Source organism: Nuphar pumila, chromosome 8 (assembly GCF_984573655.1).
Source record: "Nuphar pumila chromosome 8, dmNupPumi1.hap1.1, whole genome shotgun sequence".
NCBI lineage: Eukaryota > Viridiplantae > Streptophyta > Magnoliopsida > Nymphaeales > Nymphaeaceae > Nuphar > Nuphar pumila.
The window spans coordinates 35,526,212-35,551,142 of record NC_143256.1 but is presented as its reverse complement, the minus strand read 5'-3'; the positions used below and the strand labels follow the sequence as shown (position 1 = coordinate 35,551,142).

The 24,931-nt window shown below is 37.1% G+C and overlaps 1 protein-coding gene across 2 annotated transcripts in view; it reads right to left on the bottom strand.

The window, feature by feature from the left end:
• Window positions 1-1,747: 1,747 nt before the first annotated feature.
• The window catches only part of LOC149829898 (protein CYTOSOLIC ABA RECEPTOR KINASE 5-like), a 44,788-nt gene continuing 21,604 nt past the window's right edge, over window positions 1,748-24,931 (bottom strand). For both annotated transcript variants that reach the window (XM_090016151.1, XM_090016152.1), the window contains 6 exons: window positions 3,562-3,809; window positions 3,291-3,417; window positions 2,935-3,208; window positions 2,610-2,742; window positions 2,433-2,519; window positions 1,748-2,201 (listed from right to left, as the gene is read on the bottom strand). In XM_090016151.1, coding sequence (XP_089872277.1) covers window positions 2,058-2,201; window positions 2,433-2,519; window positions 2,610-2,742; window positions 2,935-3,208; window positions 3,291-3,417; window positions 3,562-3,809 — 1,013 coding nt within the window. In that variant the 3' untranslated portion in view covers window positions 1,748-2,057. The remainder of the gene's footprint in view (window positions 2,202-2,432; window positions 2,520-2,609; window positions 2,743-2,934; window positions 3,209-3,290; window positions 3,418-3,561; window positions 3,810-24,931) is intronic.

Below are 24,931 nucleotides of genomic sequence, written 5' to 3'. Positions count from 1 at the left end.
CTTCGTAGGTCTGGAACAAGAAACATTGATTCTGTACTCCCCTGATCCAATGCCATCAAGGAGTTTGCAACGCACTAGGAATTTAGGAGAAACACCACCCTGCGAACAGCAACTCACTCCAGCTACAACATAACCCCCTCTATCATCATCCTCATGGCAACTAAAAGCCACCTGTTTAGGTTCCCTCCTCCAAAACACCCCTTGGCGAGCTTTCTAGGTTGCGTTTTGAGTTTTGGCAAGAGCAAATCCTTCCTGATGACCAACTTCACCCACAGACTCCTGGTAAAGCACCAAACACCCCAGAAATGCCTGATTAGCAGGATTTATATCTTCCAACCATCTGAAGCCAATGCTTTTATATAAATAACCTTTCAAAATCTTTAGGAAACAATTTTAACAACTAAACTGACATTTTTTCACCAAGAACTAAATGATCCAAACCATCCACTGTATCAAACTGACCAATTAGGATTGAAGTTGGGATCGGGTGAAACATAATTGCACACAGTAAAAGTGACTATCTCCTTACACGATGCATGTTCAGCCCCAAGAAACATGACAAGAACCCGCTTTTGTAGAATCCACAGACTGAATTGAACAGATGTTATATAAAAGGCAGCACGTCACTTTTTTGCTTTTCCTTAATGTAAATATGGCACCTGCTTTTGTTTGCATTATGAGGTTTGTCAGCTGATATTGGAAGACCATAGTTCGAATTACTGCAAGGTCGAAAGTGGGAGTACTCCCCAGCATAGTGACAAACGTTTTTATCGGCAATTTCTTGTTTTTCAAAAACTCACGAGAAATAAAAAAAATCATAAATCTCGCATTTTTTTCGGCAATAAAAAAATTAATTAAAAATATAAAAAATAATTTTTATAAGAAAATATTAATAAAAAATATTTAAAATAAAAAATACACAAGTTTTTCGCGATAAATAGCCGTTTAAAAAATAAATATCCCATTTAAATCGCGGTATTTATGTTTTTTTCATAAATCTCACGATATTTTGAAAACCTCAAGAGAAATTGCTATTTTAAACTTTCAGGCAATTTCTCACAATATTAATGCGAGATTTTCATAAATCTCATGATATTATCGCAAGATTTTCACAAATCTCGCGGTATTTGTCACTATGCTCCCCAGTAAGCAGGAGGGACCTCAAGGGCTTTACCAAATGGCAACATGAGAACTTGAGGGATTTTTTTGAATTGGCAACTAGAGGGGTTTTACCTTGGCCTACCCCGAGAAAAAAAACAATCTCATTATACTGAATATGGGTCGTAGCTTCAGGATACCCATTTGAAAGGCCTATAAATATGGGTGTCATACCCCTATTTCAAGTCTATCTAGGTTACCAACAGGTTGATAATCTAGCAATAGGGCTCTATTTTGATCCATTTTAACTATCTTAGCTTAGATTTGCCTAGATCCAGAATTCTGGGTCTAGGCTTTATAGCCTGGAGTCGGCGTAGTTGGCCCAAAAAACCTCATCTGCCTAGCTCATATCCTGTCAGATTTACAAACCAACTCAATTGCAGTTGCATGAACTTGCTGGAATTTATAAAGATTTACAAGGAAATAATTGAAATACAAACAATTACCAAATTGTAGGCAGAAAAAGCAAGTTCATATCTAGATATAGTGTTTCTCATCGGTGCTACTGTTGCTGCCGTTATCAGAGAACAATTGAAAGAGATAAAAACAGTGGGCTACTTTTTAGATATAATAAGGGCCAAGTCACATACTCAACATGAAGAAACTGAATAAAGTAAGAAATAAAATATATAATGAGCAAAATACACAATTAAATTACTCAAACATATGTTTCCTGTTTTAATCGAAATTCATAGACACTCTGGTGCAGGCAATGCAAACCCCCAAAAACAAGTCATAAGTTGGGAAACATGTACAAGCTCTGAAATTTGGTGCAAGCATGCTAAATATGAAAAGACAGAACAACCAAATCCCAGATCAAACGGAACGCTCAATAGATAAGAAGTAGAATAGGCTAACAATGGGGAGAAGAAGAAAGCACAAGTCTGGGAAGGGCGTCTTCAACTTTGGGTCTCAGCGGTAGGAGGGGACAGAGCAGATGGAGGCTTCTGTGCCAGAAGTGGCTGTAGTGCCTTAACAACAATGCTCATGTTTGGCCGGAATTCCGATTCATACTGCACACACAATGCTGCCACAGCCGCTAACTGCAATGAACCAAACAGAATCAAAATATTATTGCACAGTGCATACAAATAAGCATACAGGAAAGCCAAAGTATGTGATTTATGCAGAATTGACAAGTAAAACCAATTCCAGTTTTCATTATGTGCTTAGGTCCAAGCAAGATGTGCCCTCAGAATGGGAAATGCAAGTTAAAAATTTGCTACCAACCAAACACAACATACAATACGTGGCAAGTGAGAGAGAGAGATAACCTTTGCAACTCCTTTTGCAGGATAGTCCCCCTTCAACTTTGGATCCACGCATTGCTTCACCTTGTCCTCACTCAGTCTAGGAGTTGCCTAACCCACGAAAGCAAATGTTAAGCCAGTTTCTAGCATTAAAAGTGCAACCAATTTTTATGACTTCAAATTTGAGACATGGCTATGTACCCAAGTGACAAGACTTTGTTGCCCTCGAGGCATCGTATGGTCCACTGGTTTCCTTCCAGTTAGAAGCTCAAGAAGAACAACACCAAAGCTATATACATCACTTTTCTGAGTCAGCTGACCTGTCATCGCATACCTGCAACAGAATGACAAGTAAATCACGATATATCCAAGTATATTCATGCACACAAACGAGCCCCCTCCATCTCTAGCTCTGATGTAAAAGGCCAATTAAAATGCTTCAGCATTCGCTTGTTTGAATGTTATTTCTGCTTGACATGGAAGAAAAACAAAAGAGAGCATGAACTCTTATTTTTTAAGAATTTACTCTGGTGCATGATAGCCAAAGGTTCCTAATACTCGGGTTGAATGAAGACGAGCAGCCATGTCAGGAGCCTGATTTAAAAGGTTGAAGTCTGCAATTTTGGCTCTGAAATCCTCAAATAGCAACACATTGCTGGATCTGATGTCCCTATGTATTATTGAGGGCTGAACTTTCTCGTGCAAATATTCCAGCCCCTTTGCTGCATCAACAGCAATTTTCACTCGTTGTATCCAGTCAAGCACAGGTCCAGGCTGTGCACCTTGTACTCCTTTTCTACCTGAAATTGGAAGAAATCACAGGTTAGTCAGCTTCATGTGGAAAAATCCTTCGAAAAAGAAGCAAGAGGTGATCTGGTATACCATGCAAGATATCGTGTAAGGAACCCATTGTAGCAAACTCGTATGATAAAACACGCAAGTTTCCTTCTACACAGTACCCCAATAATTCGACAACATTCTCATGCTTCAGTCTTGAGACTGCAGAGACCTGCAATCAGTAATGAACAAACAATTAGTACTGAAATAACAGTGCTGGCATCTTACAACAAGAACCATGCATTGAGTTATGTTTAAATTTGCATTCTAAAAAGGGTCTATTCATGAAATTATTATCTAGTAGGCTGAGGCCTACCTGAGTCAAAAACTCAGTGTTGGATTCAGGTTCATTTGACACGTCAAGCTTTTTAATGGCTGCAACTTTTCCAGTATTTAATGTTGCATAATAAACCCTGCCATATGAGCCTTCACCGATTAAAGACTTGGACCCAAAATTGTCAGTCTTTTCCTTCAGTTCATCTAAAGACAATGCAGGTACTTCAATTGGCAGCACTTTTTGTGGATCATCTTTTGCCGGTGCAGATGACTTCGAACCTCGCATTCCTGAGACACAAACAGCAGTAATATAGGAAATTTAGAGAATAAGTGCCAAATAAGAAATGATAATTAATAAAAGAGATGGAAAAGGGAATGAATTAAATATCAGTGGAAATTCTCAGATAACAGCCATGTCAGCGACTAAGTCAATCAGATGTCACCCATCCCTCTCCATTAATGGATATCTCTCCTTCCCACTACTCGACCATATTGACTCGTTCTGTGGAGCTATGCCGTCATTTTGGTTTTTGGTTGTTAACCGCATCAACCCTTTGGGTGGTAAATGCCAACAATTTCTTTCACCCATTGCATGTCTGATACTCTAGCAATCATCAGCATGAAAAGGCGCATAAATTGGAAAAGTCCAAGTTCAGGGAGATCAAGGTCCTTCACAAAACCACAATTCTCAACTCAACTTGGTCTCATCATAGACTTATTGGGAAGCGACCTATACAGTCCAATGCCTGATTATCCGGTTGTCCAGTATCCTAGGCCACCTAGGCACTTGCTGATCAACTAGTCTCAGCCTCCTAGTTGGTAGTCTACCAACCAGTTGCACCCAGGTGACCTAGTTGTCAAGTGGATGGGCTTTTGCCCAATTAACAACTAGGTAACAGAGATTCTTTCCTTTTTTAAACAAAAAGTAGAAAAAAAATGGGGTGCTCTCTCTCTCATCTTTTTCTTCATGCTCTGTTTTTCTATAATTGTTTTAGCATTCTTTTATTTTCTTGAACTTCTGGGGTCCTTGGTTGTGTAGGTGTTGACTAGGCTTTTAGGAGCCTAGCACCTAGACAATGCCTAGCACTTTTGATTACTAAGGAAACAACCTCCATAATCTGGACGATGATCTATACATGTAACAGTTCCTCGTGCGAAACAATATATTAATGACATCCATATTTTCTTATATTCCAATTGATTGATCAACTTGCTTAAAATATGTATAAAGCAAATAGCATGAGTTTGCAAATTCCTATATTCAAATGCCTTCAAACTCTCATTATCATTTCTAGTTATGTAATCTTTCAAATCTTGGGACTACCAATCTTTTCATCTATGTCACAGAGACACGGACAGGGACATGGATTTGAACAGATATGAGATGGTAATATCCAATTATTTTCAAAAACCATGACATGAGAACATTGATTTTTATTACTTAACTGACAAAAAATATATATTTTTGATATTTTGATGCATAAAACTATATTTATTGCTGTAAATACCATGAAAAAATTAAAAATTGAACATTTCATAGCATGTCACCTGGCGTGTCCATGTGTTACAAGTGTGTCTGCATGTCATTTCATGTTGTGTTTCCTAGAGACAGGATCCTATATAGAATGTTCCATGTGACGGTTTTTTAATTTTCTTGACAATAATACTTTACCTTTCTCCATGTTTTATGTTCATGGTGCAAGTCAAACGCCCTCTTAAGAATCTGAAATTTCAAATTATAGTGCTTAATTTCATAAAAGTATCTAAAAGACTGAACTGAAGTTGACAATCTGCGCATTATAGAAAGGTTAGGATTTCAGTGTTTCTCTTGCTTCTTTCGTAAGGTCCTGTGGATATTAGTCCCATGTTGTACTTGAAAAGTATCAAAATTCATATATATGACTATCTTTGATTGCATACTTCATAACAACATCTCTCCCTGTGGCCATGTTAAACTCCTGGTGGTTTAAGAGCTTGACTTTATGCACCTTAATCACCCTAAGGCCTTTAAGTATATTGGTTAGGCACCTAACAATTGGTATCAAAGCAACCACCACGTTCCAAAAGGGATGATCTTGGAAAAGGGCTACCCGGACCAGAATGAGAGCCACCAAAGATGGAAATGGCTACCTGAAGTTAAGGACAGAGCAAGTGTCATCCTAAAGTGGGCTACTGAGGACGTTAGCTGCAAAGCGTGGTGGATTGTCAAGATGCCAGTTTAAGGGCTTGATTCATGCACATTAATCACCCTAGGGCCTTTTGATGTATTGATTAAGCACCTAATAGGTCAGTTTTACTTTTTTCTCAAACAAAAATAAATTTCAGTAAGAAAAAAGCACATAATAAGGATTGACTACGAGAAATTTTTGGGTATTCATGGTTAACTATATAATTTTCAATGATTGAGCTTCCAAATGTTGCATCAGATGCTGAATGAAACAATCAAGATAGGAACCCTGCCTCCTAAGATATCATGATAATGAAGATAGTCATCCATGATAATAATTTGACTAATGCATCTGAATTCCATAAAGCTGATATTTTTTTTATGATTGTTCGAAAACTGCGCATTGTCGAGAAGGCTCAAAATCACGTCAATAAGAAGACATGGCTTACAATATCTTCATTTATTTACTTCCAGCCCCATCATATATTAAAGTAATCATGGTTTAATTGATATATAAAAGAGAATCTTATAAAGGAACCAAATACCTTATCAATTTCAAAGGGACACATCCAAGTTTCACAAAATTTAAATATTAACATAGATTCACTTATTGTAATCAACATCATGCTTCTGTTAAGATAATTCAGATTATTATTACCTTGACTGAGGTTAACAATCTATTTTTAACATCCTAGATGTAAAAGTACTCCTTCTCACCACTCTAACCCCATCCCCCTTTTATCATGCACCATCCTTCACCCTAACTCCTCTTTCCATCTCTCTCCCGCATCACCCATCATAGCTTTATTCTCTCCTCAATCCTGGTCTCTTTTTTTCTTTTACACTACTAGACTTTCCTCTATCCACTCTCCTTACAGGAAGAAGATGGATGCCCTCTCTCTCTCTCTCTCTCTCTCTCTCTCTCTCTCTCTCTCTCTCTCTCTCTTTCTCTCTCTCTCTCTGGAAAACTCTGCTCAATTATCATGTGTAAGGCTTCTTGTCCACCCTGCTAGACAATCCATGCTCTGCCACTGTGTGAGGGGAGAGAGAGAGAGCATTTGGGATCAACTCACCAACTAAACTATTTCTCTCTTTTCTCCCTATGTCAAAAAATACCCTCACATAATTCCATAAAAAGTGTTTACCATATCACAAGGAAAATGTAGGAAACAAAGGATGGAGGGTGAGTTAGGCACCTTCATAGACTTGGAACTAAAAAAATCAAAACATTGGCACTCCCCACCATTTGGCACTGCCCTACTCCCACTCTCTTAAACCATGATGAATGTCAAGTGAACTTTTGAACTTTCTAAAAACTTAACTGTGTTTTCAACAGCTGCTATAAACTTAGGTGTTTATTCAAATTCTTCCATTCAAAATATACCTTTTTAGATTTTCCTTTACAAGTAATGTGAACTTATGCAGGAAACTTTGTTTAACATTGTCCTCTTCTTACATCTAGAAAAAACAGTTTATTCGACATGTATAATGAAATCAAACAAAATAAAAATTCTCATCCACATGCTTACAAGCTATGTAGTCAAAGGTGCCAACTAGGCACCTAGTCAGGCTAGGCGTTAGGAAATCTAGGAATCAGGTCTTAAAAAAAGAGGTCCTTTCTTTCCCGACTAGGCGCCTAGTCGGTGCCTAACTTGCCCTTGCCTATGTTAAAAATTGTAATCTCATAGATAATCTCATATGTAAATATCCCATAACATGTACTCTTTTTTTTCAGTTTAGTTACAATAGCATAAGTTAGTTAGGTTTTTACTTTTTAGTTTATTTTTCATTTTTGGACATAATATAGACCTTTTGCTTTTTGACTAAGTCAAAAAGCAAAAGTTGGACATAATACAAACCTTTTGCTTTTTGACCAAGTCAAAAAGCAAAAGCTGTGAGAGTTAGAGCTGTTGGAATGTCCAACAACTCTCCCTTGCCCTCTCTTTTTGTGTATATATATGGGGAGTTACCCCATTGTATTTTATCTTGTGCATGTGGGTTTTGTCCCACTTAAATGAAATCAATTCTTCACTTTTTCATTTGGAATCTCTCTTTTGAGTATTTTGTGTGTGAACCCTAGTGGTTCTTAAGTGTTTGCCTTGTGTGTGAACCTTTATGGTTCTTAAGAGAGTTTAGTACCTTTTGCTTTTTGACTAAGTCAAAAAGCAAAAGTTGGACATAATACAAACCTTTTGCTTTTTGACCAAGTCAAAAAGCAAAAGCTGTGAGAGTTAGAGCTGTTGGAATGTCCAACAACTCTCCCTTGCCCTCTCTTTTTGTGTATATATATGGGGAGTTACCCCATTGTATTTTATCTTGTGCATGTGGGTTTTGTCCCACTTAAATGAAATCAATTCTTCACTTTTTCATTTGGAATCTCTCTTTTGAGTATTTTGTGTGTGAACCCTAGTGGTTCTTAAGTGTTTGCCTTGTGTGTGAACCTTTATGGTTCTTAAGAGAGTTTAGTCATGAAAAAGCATTTGAAGTTTGTTTGAAGATTCCATTTTCTTACATGGTATCAGAGGTTGAAGCAATCAAGATAAGTTCTTTCGGTGCATTGGAAAATGTGCCACAAGTTTTTTGCAAGAAAGTGATCATTCTTGAAGTGGTGATCGTGTGAAGGTGTAAAAAGCTTGAAGGATATTCATACTCATCATTTGTGGTAGAGTATTCTTCTATTTTAGTTTTTTTCTTTCTTCTCTTATCTCTTTTACCAAATATTGTAAAATGGATGACAATGATAATGTAACCATTAAGCCCATCAAACTAAATGATTCCAACTATGTCACATGGGCTTCAATTATGAAGCATCTTACATGTGGAAAGGGTTTATGGGGATTAGTAGATGGAACCGACGAGGAACCTACTCTAATTCTTACGAAGGATGAAGGAGAAAAGAAAATACCTCTCACGGAGGTAGAAAGAGTTAAGGTCATATATACTTACGAGAAAAAGTGGAAAGAATGGCGTATGGGACATGTCAAGATCATGGTTTTCAAGTGTTGATATAAAAAAATGCTCAAGTTTAGCAAAAATTGAGCATGCAAATGAAGCTTGGGACTATCTTAAGAGAATGTATTCTCTTAAAGATATTGCACATGTGTGCAATCTTCAAATTAAAGTAAAAAATATAGTTTAAGGAGACAAGAGCATTAAGGAGTATTATAATGGTTTGTCGGAATTGTGGGAAGAATTAGCTCTTCTTGAACCAAAGTGGCATTGTCCACAAGATATTGAACTTCGCCAAAACCAAATCAATGTGGAGCACTTTTTTCATTTTATTAGTGGATTAAGATCGGAATTTGAATCCACTAAGTTTATCCTCCTTCATCGTGGAAAAGTGCCTTCAATAGAAGACACAATAGAGGAGTTAAGTATGAAAGAAAATAGACTCAAAAGTAGAATCTCAAAGAATTATGACTCAGTTCTAGCCGTCTCGAAACCCGAAAACTATGTCAGGACTTACAAACCTCCTAACTATAGAAGAGGAAATGATGAAAAACAAGGAAATAATTTTGAAAGAAGAAAAATCATTTGCTACTATTGTCGTGAACCGGGACATGTAAAAACCCATTGCCCAAAATTAAAAAAGCCCTATGAGAAAAAGGTCACCGTCGTCGGACCACCACAAGAATCAAGCGAATCTTTCATTGAAAGCATGTCAGTGGCACAATTGGTGGAAGCTCTTGGACCTCTACTCAAGGGAGCATCTTCATCTACGGGAGCTGCAGTCTCTTCAGTTAGCACTTCCGATCCAGGTAAAACTCTATGGCTTCTTGACTCAGATGCTTCTTTTCATATGACTCTGAATATTAAAATGTTATCCGAATGTCGTAACTCAAATGGGTCCAATGTTTTTACTGCTGATGGAACATCACTAGAAATTAAAGCAATAGGAAAGTTTGAAAAAACTTCTCAAAACTTAAAAGGATTTCATATTCCTCAAATTAGATATATTCCAAAATTGAACCTCAATCTCTTATCCGTTTCTCAATTATCTGACCATGGATATAACGTTTTATTCTCTTCTCATGGTTGCCAAGTGCAGGATCACCAGTCAGGGAAGCTGATTGGGGAAGGCCAAGGAGACCTATACTACATGAATTTTTTTGAAATTCCCAAGAATACGTTTTGTTGTAATGTTCAGAAAATGAACTTGGATTTATGGCAAAGGAGACTTGGTCATCCTAACATATCCAAAATTCATTTTTTTTCAAATATGGAAAACTTTTGTAATTCCGAGATATTTAAATGTGAAAAATGTATTCTTGAAAAAATGAAGAGATTACCCTTTCAAGAAAGAAATTTTATCTCAATTCGACCTCTTGAGTTAGTACATTCGGATATGTATGAGGTCTTGCACCTGTCATATCAGAAAGAGGGTTTTCATACTACGTCATTTTTGTAGATGATTTTACAAGACATACCTGAATTTATTTTCCCAAACATAAATCCGAAGTATTTTTACATTTTCAAATATTTCATAAACTGGTTAAGAACCAATTTAAGAATGATATATCTATATTTCGGATTGATTCATGAGGAGAGTATTTATCAAAAGAATTTAGCGAAAACTTAAATCTACATGGTATTTTACATCAAAAGTCATGCCCATATACCCCCACAGCAAAATAGTTTAGCAGAACAAAAACATAGACCCATTATAGAAACAACAAGAACTCTGCTCATTACCCATCAAGTTCTAAAAAAAAATTGGGCCGAAGCAACTCTAACCGCAGTATATCTCATTAATAGAATGCCATCGTCTTTCTTAAAAAATGTATCACCTATTGAAAAAGTTTTCAAACAAATTCCTGATTATTCGCGATTAAGAGTATTTGGTTGCAAATGTTTTGTTTTCTCCAACAAAAATGACAAGCTTTCCTCCCGGGCCATTCCTTGTGCATTCCTTGGTTATGCAAGCAATCAAAAAGGCTATAGATGCCTTGATCTCAAAACTAGGAAGTTATATGTGTCACGAAATGTATTTTTTTTAGAAAACAAAAGTTTTTTTTAAACTAAAAACCCTAGAGAGGTCGATGAATACTCCTTGTTGGACTTAGTTCCAAAAATTAATGAAGAAGAAGTTGATCAAGAAGATCAAAATAGTATAATCAACGTTGAAACATCTTATCCAGACTACATTCAATACTTCAGGCGAGGAAATCTAGAGCAACCTTGTGCTCTAGAAAAATATATTAAAGTACGGGATCAAATAGAAACCAGAAAATCATCTAGGGTGTCAAAGGTGCCCGAAAAATTTGTATCCTATGAATCTTTTTCACCAAAACATCAAGCATATATTGCCCTATTACACTCCTATATAGAACCTTCAAACTATAATACAGCAAAAGAACATTCAGAATGAGTCAAAGCTATGACAGCCGAGTTAAATGCCTTGGAAAAGGCAAACACGTGGACTATTCAAGATATTCTACCTGAGAAAAAGCCCATAGGATGTCGATGGGTATACAAAGTTAAAACTAAGAGTGATGGCACTTTTGAACGATTTAAAGCTCGAGTAGTCGCCAAAGGCTATTCCCAAGAATATGGCATAGACTACGAAGAAACTTTTGCACCAGCCGCTAGAATGACCGTCGTAAGAACTCTAATAGTCCTTGCCTCCATAAAGAAATGGTATATCTTTCAAATGGATGTCAAGAATGCATTTCTCAATGGAAGTTTAGCCGAAGAAGTCTATATGGAACCACCTCCTGACATTTAAGTTTCTCAAGGAAAAGTTCTTTGGTTACATAAGGCCTTATATGGTCTTAAGCAAGCCCCAAAGGCTTGGTATGATAAATTCAGTAAGGTTATGCTTGATTTTGGCTTTCAATTTTGTCTTACTGACACAGTTTTGTTTATTAAGAAATCTAATGCAGGGATCATCATTCTTCTTCTCTACGTAGACGACATGATCATCACAGAAAGTGATAAACAAGGAGTTGACAATATCAAAAAAATTCTCAAAACCAACTTTGAAATGCGTGATTTAAGTTTTTTAAAAAAAAATTATTGGTATTGAAGTAGTTTATTCTTCTAGAGGTTATTTACTAACTCAATCTAAATTTGCTCTTGATATTATTGACAGGTCAGGAATCACAGATGACAAACATGTTGATACCCCTGAAGTTGTGAACATCAAAATGAAAATTAACAACGAGGAACCTCTTGAGAACCCAACACCTTATAGACAACTTGTTGGGGCATTGTCTTACCTCTCCATCACAAGACCTGACATTGCATATGTTGTTCACACAGTAAGTCAATTTCAGCATGCCCCCACCTCTGTTCATATGGGAGTTGTGTTACGCATTATTAGATATATTAAAACTTTCATTTTTAGAGGACTGTTTTTGTCGGCTTCTTCCACACTATAATTAATTGCTTACACTGATGCAGATTGGGGAGGTGATCCAAATAATCGACACTCAACTACTGGACTGTGTGTGTTCCTTGGAGAGTCATTGATCTCGTGGAGGTGTAAGAAGCAACATAAGGTTTCTCTTTCTTCTACTGAAGCCAAGTACAGAGCCATGGCTACTACCACCATGGAAGTGGTCTGGTTGAGACGACTACTTCATGATATGGGTGTTCCAAGTACAAGTGTATCAAGGCTATGTTGTGACAATAAAAGTTTCATTTACATTGCCAGCAATCGGACATTCTACGAACGAACCAAGCATATCGAAATTGACTGCCACTATATACGTGAGGAATTTCTACAAGGCACCATTGATTTTCCCTGTCTCCTCAAAACTTCAACTGGCAGATTTCTTCACCAAACCGCTTGCTACTCCTCGATTTCATTTTCTCTTGGACAAACTTTTGGTTGTTCAACCGTAAGTTTGAAGAGGGTGTTAAAAATTGTAATCTCATAGATAATCTCATATGTAAATATCCCATAATATGTAATCTTTTTTTTTCAGTTTAGTTACAATAGCATAGGTTAGTTAGGTTTTTACTTTTTAGTTTATTTTTCATTTTTGGACATAATATAGACCTTTTGCTTTTTGACTAAGTCAAAAAGCAAAAGCTGTGAGAGTCGTTGGACACTCCAACGGCTCTATTTAGAGTTGTTGGAATGTCCAACAACTCTCCCTTGCCCTCTCTTTTTGTGTATATATATGGAGAGTTATCCCATTGTATTTTATCTTCTGTATGTGGGTTTTGTCCCACTTAAATGAAATCAATTCTTCACTTTTTCATTTGGATTTTGTGTGTGAACCCTAGTGGTTCTTATGTGTTTGCCTTATGTGTGAACCTTTATGGTTCTTGAGAGAGTTTATTCATGAGAAAGCATTTGAAGTTTGTTCGAGGATTCCATTTTCTTACAGCCTAAGCATGAGGGCAAGAAACTTTCTTTCTTTTTATAGGAAAACAAGGGAGGGAAGGGATATAAACCCTTTTTACCTCTCTCTCTCTCTCTCTCTCTCTCTCTCTCTCTCTCTCTCTCTCTCGCAAGCTCGCCCACCCTCTGTCATCGCCCTCGCCCAACGTCGTGATCGTCGCCCTCCGCCTCCGAGTATGCTTCTTCTTCTTCTTCTTCTTCTTCTTCTTCTTCTTCTTATTATTATTATTATTATTATTATTATTCTCCTCTCTCTCCCCCTTCCTCCTCTTCTTCTTCTTCTCCTCCTTCTCTTTCTGAGTCCTCTCTATGTCTCTCTTTCTCTCTCCCCTTCCTCCTCTTCTTCTCTCTTTGTCTCTCCCCCTTCCCCCGCCTCTTCTTTTCTCCCCTTTCCTACGCCTCCTCTTCTTCTTCTTTTTCTTCTTTTTCTTCTTTTTCTTGTTCATCTTCTCTCTCTCTCACACACTATTTTTAGATAAGGAAAATAACGGCATCTTTTTTCTCATGAAAAAATGAGATTTTTTATATGGCCAAAAAATATCGTTTTTCTTGTGGAAAAATGTCATTCACATGATGTATATATATACATACCAATGTATGTACATGTATGTATATATATAATATATATGTATATTTATATATTTTTTCTTTTCTTTTATTTTTTGTTTTGTCTAGTTCAGTTTTAAGTAGATTCAAACTAGTCAACACAATTGTTGACTAGTTTGATAGTCGTTGGAGCTAGTCCAACAGCTACAAATATAGTTGTTGGACTAGCTCTAACGACTCTATTGAGTCTCAAGAGCCTCTCTCTTGAGCCCCCTTTTGTGTATAAATAGGAGTCATCCCCCTCACATTGTAATTCAATGCTTTAGCAATTTTATGGATTAAATAAAAATATTTATTTTTTAGCCTTCTTGTGTATGCCCTTTTGTGGGCTTTGTTGATGTGCCCTTAGTGGACACTTGTGAACTTTTGTATACTTCTTTGAAGGCTCTTGCTTCATTACATGGTATCGGAGCCTCGTAGCTCTTGGATCTTTGGAGATTAGTTGCCTCATTTTCCGTGCTTGTGGGAGCAAGAAGTCTTTCAAGTGTTTGTGTGCCTGTATAGTTGGAGAAAAGAGTGACTCATTGGCTCGAGTGCTAGTTGATTTTACTCAAAGTTCATGGAACCGTGATTGTGTTGTTGTTTCTCTCCAACACTCTTCTCTTTCTCATCTCATCTTGTCTCACATCTTCTCTTTATTTCACTCTCTCTCTCTCTCACACACATCTTTGTAGGAATGGATGACAATGATAAAATCATCATCATACCCATGAAACTCAATGATACAAGTTGTGTAACGTGGGTTTCAATTATAAAGCACCACATTTGAGAAAAGGGGTTGTAGGGATTAGTGGATGGTTTCGATCCGAAACCAAAACTAATCCTCACAAAGGTAGAAAATGATATCTCACGGATGAGAAGAAGACTAAGGCATTAACCATATATGAGAAAAAATGGAAAGAATGGAAAATGCGTCATGCTACGATTATGTATTAGCTAATTAATAGCGTTGATATCAAAAAATGCTCTAGCCTTACAAAATTTGAGCATGCCAATAAGGCTTCGGAATACCTTAAAAATATGTATTCCATGAAGGATATTGCACTTGTGTGCAATTTGCAAGACAAGGTTCGTACTATGACCCAAAGGGACAAAAGTATTAGAGAATATTATAATGAGTTGTAGGAACTTTGGGAAGAGTCGACTCTTCTTAAGACAAAGTGGCATTACCCCGAAAACATCTAACATCTACATCCGCCAAAAACAACTTGATGCAGAATACTTCTATTAATTCATATATGGTTTGAGGTCAGAATTTGAAATCACCAAATCGGCTCTCCAACATAGAGATAAAGTTCTCTCTATTGTTGACACTATTGAAGAATTAAGTATGGAAGAGAATAGGTTAAAGAAGCGTACTTCGAAGAGTGAAGATTTTGTTTTAGCCGTCTTTATACTGAAAAATTATATGCATACTTGTATACCACCTCATTTCGGAAGGCAAGGAAATGATTATAACAAAAAAAAAGTTATTTGTCATCATTACCATGAACTGGGACACTATATACCTCAATGTCCAAAATTAAGAAGAGAAGAAAAGAAGGTGGCTTTGGTTGGCTCACTAAAGTCAAATGACACAAGTAATCATGATGCACCCGTATCCATGGCTCAACTAATGGAAATACATCAGTCACTTCTTAAAAGGGCATCTTCCTCGACCGAAACCTCAACTGAAGCTGCAGTTTCATTCTTGACTCTGGTGCATCTTTTCACATGGCCCCGAATAGTAATATTTTATTTAAATGTCATAACAACTCAAGTGTTTCAAATACTTTTATGGCAGATGGTATATCTCTTGAAATAAAAGGAGTAAAAAAATTCAAAAGTTCTTTTTCAAAACTCCAAAAAGTTTACTATTGCAAAAGTTAGACATATTCCTGTGAAAAAGTCTTCAAAGAGACTGTTCACAAAGGCACTAGATTCTCAATATGAAATGTGTGCACAAAGGCACAAGATGAACACTCACAAACGGATACAAATGAGCAAAGGCATAAAAATAATGAGAACTTTTATTGAATAAGAGTGAGAGCTTTACAAAAAGCTTAAGCTTACATAGGGGGGAACGCCTATTTATAATACATTGAGGACCCTTGGAGGGGCTCCCTCGTATGGACGTTGAAGCCCCTCCATGGCTAAAAGCCAAAAAATAAAGAGAATAAAAAATAAATAAAAAATAAAGAAATACAAAAAGAAAAACATATTCAAAAGGAATATGCATGAAAAGAGAAAAAGATAGTTTTACCCCTAGTGGGTATTACAAGAAATGAAATATATATTACATTTTAACATTCTCCCTCAAACTTGCGGTGTAATGACCGAAAGTTTGCTAAGAAGAAAATTGAATCTAGGTGAACAAAGTATCAGATTTTATAACATACCATGCGATCTGCAGGAAACAGGGCGAGAGAGAGAGAGGGAGGGAGAGAGAGAGAGAGAGAGAGAGAGAGAGAACTCAATGGCTGGGGCGGCTCACAATACACGACCACCAAGCCCTAACCATGTTATATAAAACAGCAAGTATACAACTATCCTTGTAATATCAGAGATATTACAAGGATGCCATTAATGAAAGTAAACAGCATGTGTTTCATTAACATACCATGCGTATGGATCTGGATCCAGATCCATACGCAAGTTATATTTTAACACCCTCCCTCAAGTTGTACGTGATTTTGGATCATGTACAACTTGCTCTTCAATAGCCAAAATTGACGTCCTGTTAACCCCTTGGTAAACAAGTCTGTCACTTGATCTTCTGTTCGAACATGACGTAGTTCTATCTCCTTCATCTCGACTTTCTGCCGTATGAAATGTTGATCAATCTCAATGTGCTTCGTTCTGCTATGCTAGATAGGATTACATGCAATGTTTATTGCGCTTTGATTGTCACATAGAAGAAAAGATCGAATAATTGTCTCCCCAAGATCACTCAATAAGTGTCTAATCCATGTGGCTTCTGTCGTGCCTGCAGGCATCGATCTGTATTCAGCCTCTGTACTCGATCGTGCCACTGCCTTTTGTTTTCTGCTGCTCCAGGACACTAAATTGTGTCCAATATATGCACAATATCCAGAGACAGATCGTCTCTCATCTGGATCCCCTGCCCAATCTGCGTCTGTATAAGTGATGAGTTCATGTCCTCTATGCAAATTATCGTTCTTGCGATAAACAAGTCCGTCTCCTATAGTTCCTTTTAAATAACGTAGAATGCGCTTCACAGCTTCCATATGACCCTCCGTTGGAGCATGCATAAACTGGGATACCTGATTGACAGCATAAACTATATCAGGTCTGGTAAAGGTCAAGTACTGTAACATTCCCACGAGACTTCTATACATTGTAGGGTTCACACAAAGATGACCATCTTCAGAGCTCAGCCTTTGATGTAATACACTAGGAGTACTGACTGGTTTGCAATTCGTCATCCCGGCTCTTTCCAGAAGATCAAGAGTGTATTTTTGTTGCATGAGTGTCAATGTGTCTTGTTGTCTGTCAACTTCCACACCAAGAAAGTACCTCAACTCCCCTAAATCTTTCATTTTGAAAGTTTTCATTAAAAACTGCTTCACGCCTTGCACATGATTATCTTAACTCCCAGTGATCACAATGTCATCAACATATATAAGAATAAGTATAACAATGTCTGTCTTTTGGCAAATAAAGAGTGAATGATCCAGAGAGCATCTTCTAAAACCATAACTCTGAATTTGCATAGAGAAACTTTCAAACCAGGAACGGGACGCCTGTTTCAACCCATACAGAGATTTCCTCAGTTTGCACACCCAGGCACTAGGGTCCTCGGCATAACCAGGAGGTTGCTCCATATACACTTCTTCCTTTAAAATTCCATGCAAAAATGCATTTTTAACATCCATCTGGCTAAGGCTCCAACCTCGATCGACTGCTAGAGATATGATGACACGAATAGTACCCATTTTGACTACCGGACTAAAAGTTTCATCGTAGTCTTCACCATATTGTTGTGTGAATCCTCGAGCAACAAGTCGTGCCTTATATCTGTCAATGCTTCCTTCAGGCTTATACTTGGTTTTATAAACCCATTTTGAGCCAACTACATTCTTTCCTTCTGGCCGAGGGACTATTTCCCAAGTCTGGCATTCATGAAGGGCTTCCATTTCTTCATTCATAGCTTCAGTCCAATGACGGGATTGAAGAGCTTGGTTAAAACAAGTGGGTTCAGCCTGTTTTGTGAGCTGAGACATAAACAATTGGAAATCAAGGGAGAAGGTCTCATAACCATCGTTGAATAGGATGCTTAATGCGTGACGGCCTTTGAGCCGGATCATTGGCGATGCTTTCCACATTCCTCGGCTCTGTATTTTTGTCCCGTCTAGTGTATACCTGCCCAGAGAAGCGTTCTACTGGGGGTTGCTCAACTAGAGATGATTCAACATGTATTTGTGAGTCATTCAACTCCCTACTCAAGCCGAAGGAAGGACAATTTGTCTGACATGTTTCTCCTGTATTAGCAAAAAGATTTGCGCTCATCCATGGATCATATACTTCTAATTCTCGATATGGCACCGCTGCAGAGTCATTGGCCTGAAAATTTCGTTCGTCAAAAACATTTCTAGAAGTCCTAATACGTTTTGTAGTAGGATCATAGCATCGATAACCTTTGTATTCATCTGCATACCCAACAAATCTGCACTTGACAGCCTTGTCCTGAAACTTATTTCGCAGAGATGAATCAATATGTACATAACATACACAACCAAAAACACGCAGCTCATCGTAAGAGGGATGTTGCCCGAATAAAGTATAATAGGGAGATTTACGATCCAAAAGTGCCATAGGAAGACGATTTATGATATGAACAGATGTGTGAAAAACTTCTGTCCAGAGACTAACGGGCACATTGCTATCATGTAACATGCTCATCGCGCTCTCAACAATATGCCTGTGTTTCCGCTCTGCAACCCCATTTTGTTGAGGAGTATGAGGGCAAGAAACCTGTCGACTTATTCCTTTATCCCGAAGAAAGGCAATAAAATCGTTCGATGAATACTCTCCTCCACCATCACATTGTAAATGCACAATATCACAAGCAAACTTTGTTTTGACCATCGAATGGAATTCCCGAAATATTTGAAAAACTTCATGCTTGTGTTTTAAGAAATATATCCAAGTATAACGGGAATAGGAATCAATAAGGATAACATAGTAACGACTGCCAGAAAGAGAAGGAATAGGTGCGGGTCCCCAAACATCAGAACAAATAATCTCAAATGGCTTTGAAGCTCTTTTATTTATAATATGAAAAGGAAGAACATGACTTTTGCAGAGTTCGCATAAGGAACATTTATGATTATTATCAGAAAATGAGCATAAACTAGACTCTGGAAGGAGACCATCAGATACAAGGTTTTCAACGAAACCTCGATTACAATGTCCCAAACGACTATGCCAAATATCTGGCTTATTACAATGAGATGAATTAAAAACTGCCAATGAAGGAAAAAACAAAGACTCTGAAGGCGAAGACACTGAAGAATGCTTGGACGACTTCAACTGGAGAACTGGGACTGAAGGCGAAGACATTGAAGGAATCTCCTTGAAGACGTACATGTTTCCTTGTCGCTCTCCCTTAACGAACGTCTCCTTCGTTCGTAGATCCTTAACATAAACAGAAGAGGGAGTAAATTCGACAGAAGAATTCATATCGTCAACAAGTTTAGCTACAGAAACAATGTTCTTTTTAATATTAGGAGCAAGAAGGACATTGGACAAGTGAAGTGAGGACTTTGACATAGGGATATGTGCATTGCCAGTATGACTAATGGAGTGATAAGTTCCATCTCCCGTAACTATACTACCTTTTTCAAAATAAGGCAATAAGTGAGATAACTTACCCGCATTACCCGTAACATGTGTGGCGGCACCTGAATCAACATACCATTCGCCTTGTTTATTTTGCTTGATCGTCATCTGTGACAATGCTGATAACAAAAGTTGTTGCACATCTGTGGATGGCCCTTTTGTGTCCACAGCAGTAGTGGATTTATTTTCAATTTTGTTTAATTTTCCTCTATTCTGTAGATTGAACCAACAATCAGCTTTCACATGTCCTCTTTTGTTACATAAGAAACAAGTGGGTACTCTCCTCTGATTCCCTGTGTTAAAACCCCCTGAAATATTAGGTGTAGGCAAGATACCACGTCCTCCCTGCCCAAAACGTCCGCGACCTCTGCCTCCTTGATGCCCTCCATTCCATCATCCAAAACCTACAGAAGTGTCCATGGCCAAAACTGAATGAGGACGAGCTGATTCATGTCCTTCTGCCCTTTGCTTCATAATCATCTCATGCTGGAGAAGTTTCGCTTGGAGGTCGTCAAAAGTGGGCAAGTGAGGAAGACATGATAAAGTTGTAGTAAACATGTCAAAATCAGGACCCAATCCATTGAGGAGTTGTTGAACTTTATCTTTATCTGCAATAGCACTTCCAACAACAGTCAATTGATCAGTAATACTCTTCAAGCGGCCTATGTATTTCATGACTGTCATGGAGCCTTTCTTCAAACTTTGAAATTCATTTTTTAAGAATATAACTCGGGATTCTGATATCTGAGAGTAAGTCTGTGACAGCTTACTCCATAGATCCGCCGCAGTGCAATCATCTGAAATAGTAACCAACACTTCTTGAGAGAGTGTTGACGTAATATAAGCAACTAAAGACTGATCCCGCTTCCTCCAAACTGTATACTCTGGATTCTTAATGGAAATGGTAATTGTGTCACCTTTCTCATCCTTGGTTTCCTGCAAAAGAAGCCGTGGTGGTATAGGAACTAAACCATCCAAATGTTCATCGAGATCCTGACTCCGTATAAAAGGAAGGATTTGCCTTTTCCACGTCAAAAAATTAGAATGAGTAAGTTTTTCTGTAACAAGCTGACTCAAGAAATTGGCAGAGGGACCGGATGATGAAGACGAAGAGTAATCCATATCAGTAGAATAATGAATAAGCAAACAAGATGAATGAAAAGAAATAAACAGATTTGAGATCACTTAATCAATCAGAAAACTGTAATAAGGCAGATACTTGTACGACCAAAAAAAAAAAACTGCACAAAGAACACTAAAACAGCAATAAAGGAAGGAAAGAAAACTTGTGGAATCAAAACTGGTTTGAAATAAAAAGGGAAACAGTAGTCGGTGATGTGTTAAAAAAAAATGGGAACCAACACAGATAATAGAGTAACAGAAAAGAGAAAACTTAGGATGAACGGAAGATGATCGATGGGCACGCTGAAGGAGGAACACGCTGCTGCTGTTCCAGAGATTTCAGAAGAGGGAGATACGTTGCTGCTGTTTCAGAAGAGGGAGATACTGCTCTACGCTGAAGGAGGAACACGTTGTTGCTGTTCCAGAGATTTCAGAAGAGGGAGATACGCTGCTGCTGTTTCAGAAATTTCAGAAGAGGGAGATATGCTGCTGTTGTTTCAGAACTTCTTCACGCACAGGGAGTTCTGTTGTTCACGCTGACCCCATCTCGATGAACACGCTGAAAGAGGATACGCTGTTTCAGAAGATTCTTCACGCACAGGATGGCCTGTGCTCTGATACCATATCAGATTTTATAACATACCATGCGATCTGCAGGAAACAGGGCGCGCGCGCGAGAGAGAGAGAGAGAGAGAACTCAATGGCTGGGGCGGCTCACAATACACGACCACCAAGCCCTAACCATGTTATATAAAACAGCAAGTATACAACTATCCTTGTAATATCAGAGATATTACAAGGATGCCATTAATGAAAGTAAACAGCATGTGTTTCATTAACATACCATGCGTATGGATCTGGATCCAGATCCATACGCAAGTTATATTTTAACACAAAGAGCCTTAGTAAAAAAGTTTGTCAGTTGATACTCTGAAGTTACATAAGGTAGATCTATGACTTTCTTTATATATTCTTCTCTCACATAGTGGCAGTCCATCTCGATATGCTTCGTGTGCTCATAAAAAATGTGGTTCTTGGTGATATATATTGCATTCTTATTATCGCAATAGAGCTTCGTGGGTCCTTGAACATGAACCATATCTTTCAGCAGCCACTGGATCCAAACTAACTCCATGGTCGTAATTGTCATGGCTTGGTATTCAGCCTCAGTTAGTGTTGTGAAAAGCGTTGAGGCGTAGCGAGGTGCTCTACCAAAATCTGAGGCGAGGCGTAAAGCGTAAGCCTCAAAAAAAAAATTAACCTAAAAAAAACTATGAAAAAGATCTAAATTACGAATAAATAAAAAATGCTTTATTGATGAAGCAACAATCAATAAGAAATAAAAAATCTCAAATAAATACTGAAAAAATATGAGATTAACATGTAAAAGCAACATTAATGCAACAACTTGATCTACGTAAGTATCCAAAAAGTAAAATATGAGCATTCATTCGATAAAAAATTAGAAAATGTATGTTATCATTAGCAATCAAATGTTAATATATTTGTCCAAAACTCTTCAAAATAAGAGTGTTAACATTCACAAGTGCAAATGAAAGACCCAAAAAATATATAAATGCCCATAGCCCTATGATATGAATTAGGGCCTAGGCTCTTCTTGTGTCTCGTCATCATCAATATCTAAGTCTTCAATGTCATCAGCTGAGGAATCCATATAAATAGGTTCTCCTTCATCCTCATTCTCTGACTCTTCATCATTTGCACTTTCTTCTTCCACATCCTCAATCACTTCTTTTGCTTTTATTTTTCTTTCAATAAAAAATTATGTATTAAATATTTATTTAATTTAATTTAAAATATATATTTATATTCATAGCAAGGTAAAAGGAATATAGCTTTACCTCGATCTCTTGAAGACCTGTTTTGCCTAGAACCACTTTGTGAATCATGAGGTGAAGTGACTTTTTCTATAGGCACATGTTCAATAGCATTTATGTTGAAGTTCAGATCCAACCATGAATCCTCTAACCAATTGGGATCACTAGGCAACACCGGATCTTCCTTCTCCACAATCCACTCATCGTCTGAGTCTATATGATCTAGACATATAGGGCCTTTGGTAGCCCTTCTCCTCATATTTATCTCTGTTAATTTCATATTGTACATTACAAAAACCAATGCATTCATCTTCTCTTGTTCAAGTCTATTCCTCCGTTTTGTATGCACCTATAATTTCAAATAATTGATAATCAATTATAAGACAATTACACTTATAAAAATGCATTTCAAAAATAAAATACAAAGTCACAAACCAATGAGAAAGTACCGCAATTCCTCTCACAGCCCGATGCACTGCATGTAAAACTTAAGAATCGAATTGCAAAATTCATCAATTCGGGATTTTCGTGCTCAAATGAACTCCACCAATCAACTGCATTCAAATAAAACAATAAAAATTTGATAAAAACATTAAGGATGTCATAATTAACAAAAGTATTAAAAAATTATTAACAAATAACCACATAATTGCAAACTTACTAGGACTATTTAATTTTCTTGTTGTAACGGTTGCCTCTCTACCAAACAACTCCTTTGCCTTTTTAAATGCATCGATTTGTGTTATAATTTTCAATCGAACATTTGCATCAGAAACCAATTTTTTAACACAATCATAAAAGTCACTCATTACTTCTCCATCCGAGTTGAAGTTGTCAGCATAATGAAAATGAGGATTTAAATAATAGGCAGATGCATGCAAAGGCTTATGAAGTTGCAAGTATATCCCAAATAGGTTTATATTTTTTTTCAACTTTGTCAAGGTTTGAAGCATTTTCCTCCTTTGCTCTATCCATTGCCTCGTACAAAAATCTCATAGCAGGCTCATACGCATTCATTAATCGCAGCACTTTCACGAGAGGTAGTGTAACTTTAATTGCATATGATATGGCAACTCAAAACTTATGATCATTAAGAACAATATAAGAAATGTTCTTAGCATTAGATTTCTTATAGTAATTAGATGATCTAAAATTTGAAAACAAGAACATTGACTTCAACTCTTTCTTATAACATCAAATACTATGAAGCGTGAGATATGTTGTGGTAAAACGAGTAACGGTTGGACGTAGAAGTTCTTTCTTCTTTGTGAACTTTCTCATCAAATTTAATACTCATGCATGACTATAGATATATCTTGTAATTTTTTTTGCCTTTTCCACTATATCTTTAAAAATTGACATCTTTCCAATATCTTTTAACGTCAGATCCAAGCAATGTGTCGCACATGGTGTCCAAAAACATGTTTTTCCTGCTGTTAACAGATTCTCAGTTGCCACGTAATTTTGTGCATTATCTATAATGAATTGCACCACATTACTTTCACCAACTTCTTCAAATAACTTACACAAATTTGCACCAGTTTTTTCCATGTCGTTGATGTCAACGGACTTCAAAAATACTGTCCCAGATGAGCTGCTCACAAGAAAATTGATTAAATTTCTTCTTTTTCCATCTGTCCAAACATCTATCATAATGCTGCAACCAACTTTTGGTCATTCTTTTTTGAACTCTTAAAATTTTATGATCATCCTTTAAAATTCATGTTTTGATCTCGTGGTAAGAAGGCGGTTTGAACCCTCGCCCATAATTTGCAATAGCTTCTACTATTGCACCAAAATATGGACTGTTGCAAAGATTAAATGATAATGCATTTGAATAAAAAAATCTACCAATGGCACGACATACACTTTTTCTTTCATCTCTTTTGAAAGCAGTGTTTATTGTGGTTTGTCGTGCTTCTTTATTTACAAAGAGGTTCATGGGACTACCTATGTTTGTTTTTGCATCACTACATGATCCACTAATTTTTTTGTTCACATTATCGTCTGTTGATGATCCAAAATAAACACTCCTCTCGATTTCGAACTTGTTTTGTTCCTCCTCTTGTTTCTTTTACTTTTAATCCATTAGATGATTCTGAAAAAACCTTTTCACATCAGGTGAAACCGCTTCGCACATGCTTACACCATGTTTCGTGTCAGCTAAGTAATGTTTCAACCTATAGATGCCTCATAAAGTCTCTTTATGATAGTAATTGTAAATTACATGTCCTACGAGTTTTGGATCTTTAGTGGGATTTGAAACTTTAGTTCCATGATCCTATCCTACATCTCTTCTCATTGTTCAACTGCAAAAATGCATATAAAAATATATATATTAACACAAAGAAAAACCAAATAAAAGAACATTTACAGTTCTATGGAATCATTCTTATGGAACTAAATCATTCAACAAAGGAAAAAGACCCAAATACTCAAACATGTATCAACAACTAAAAACACTCTACCAAATATGCAGCAATCA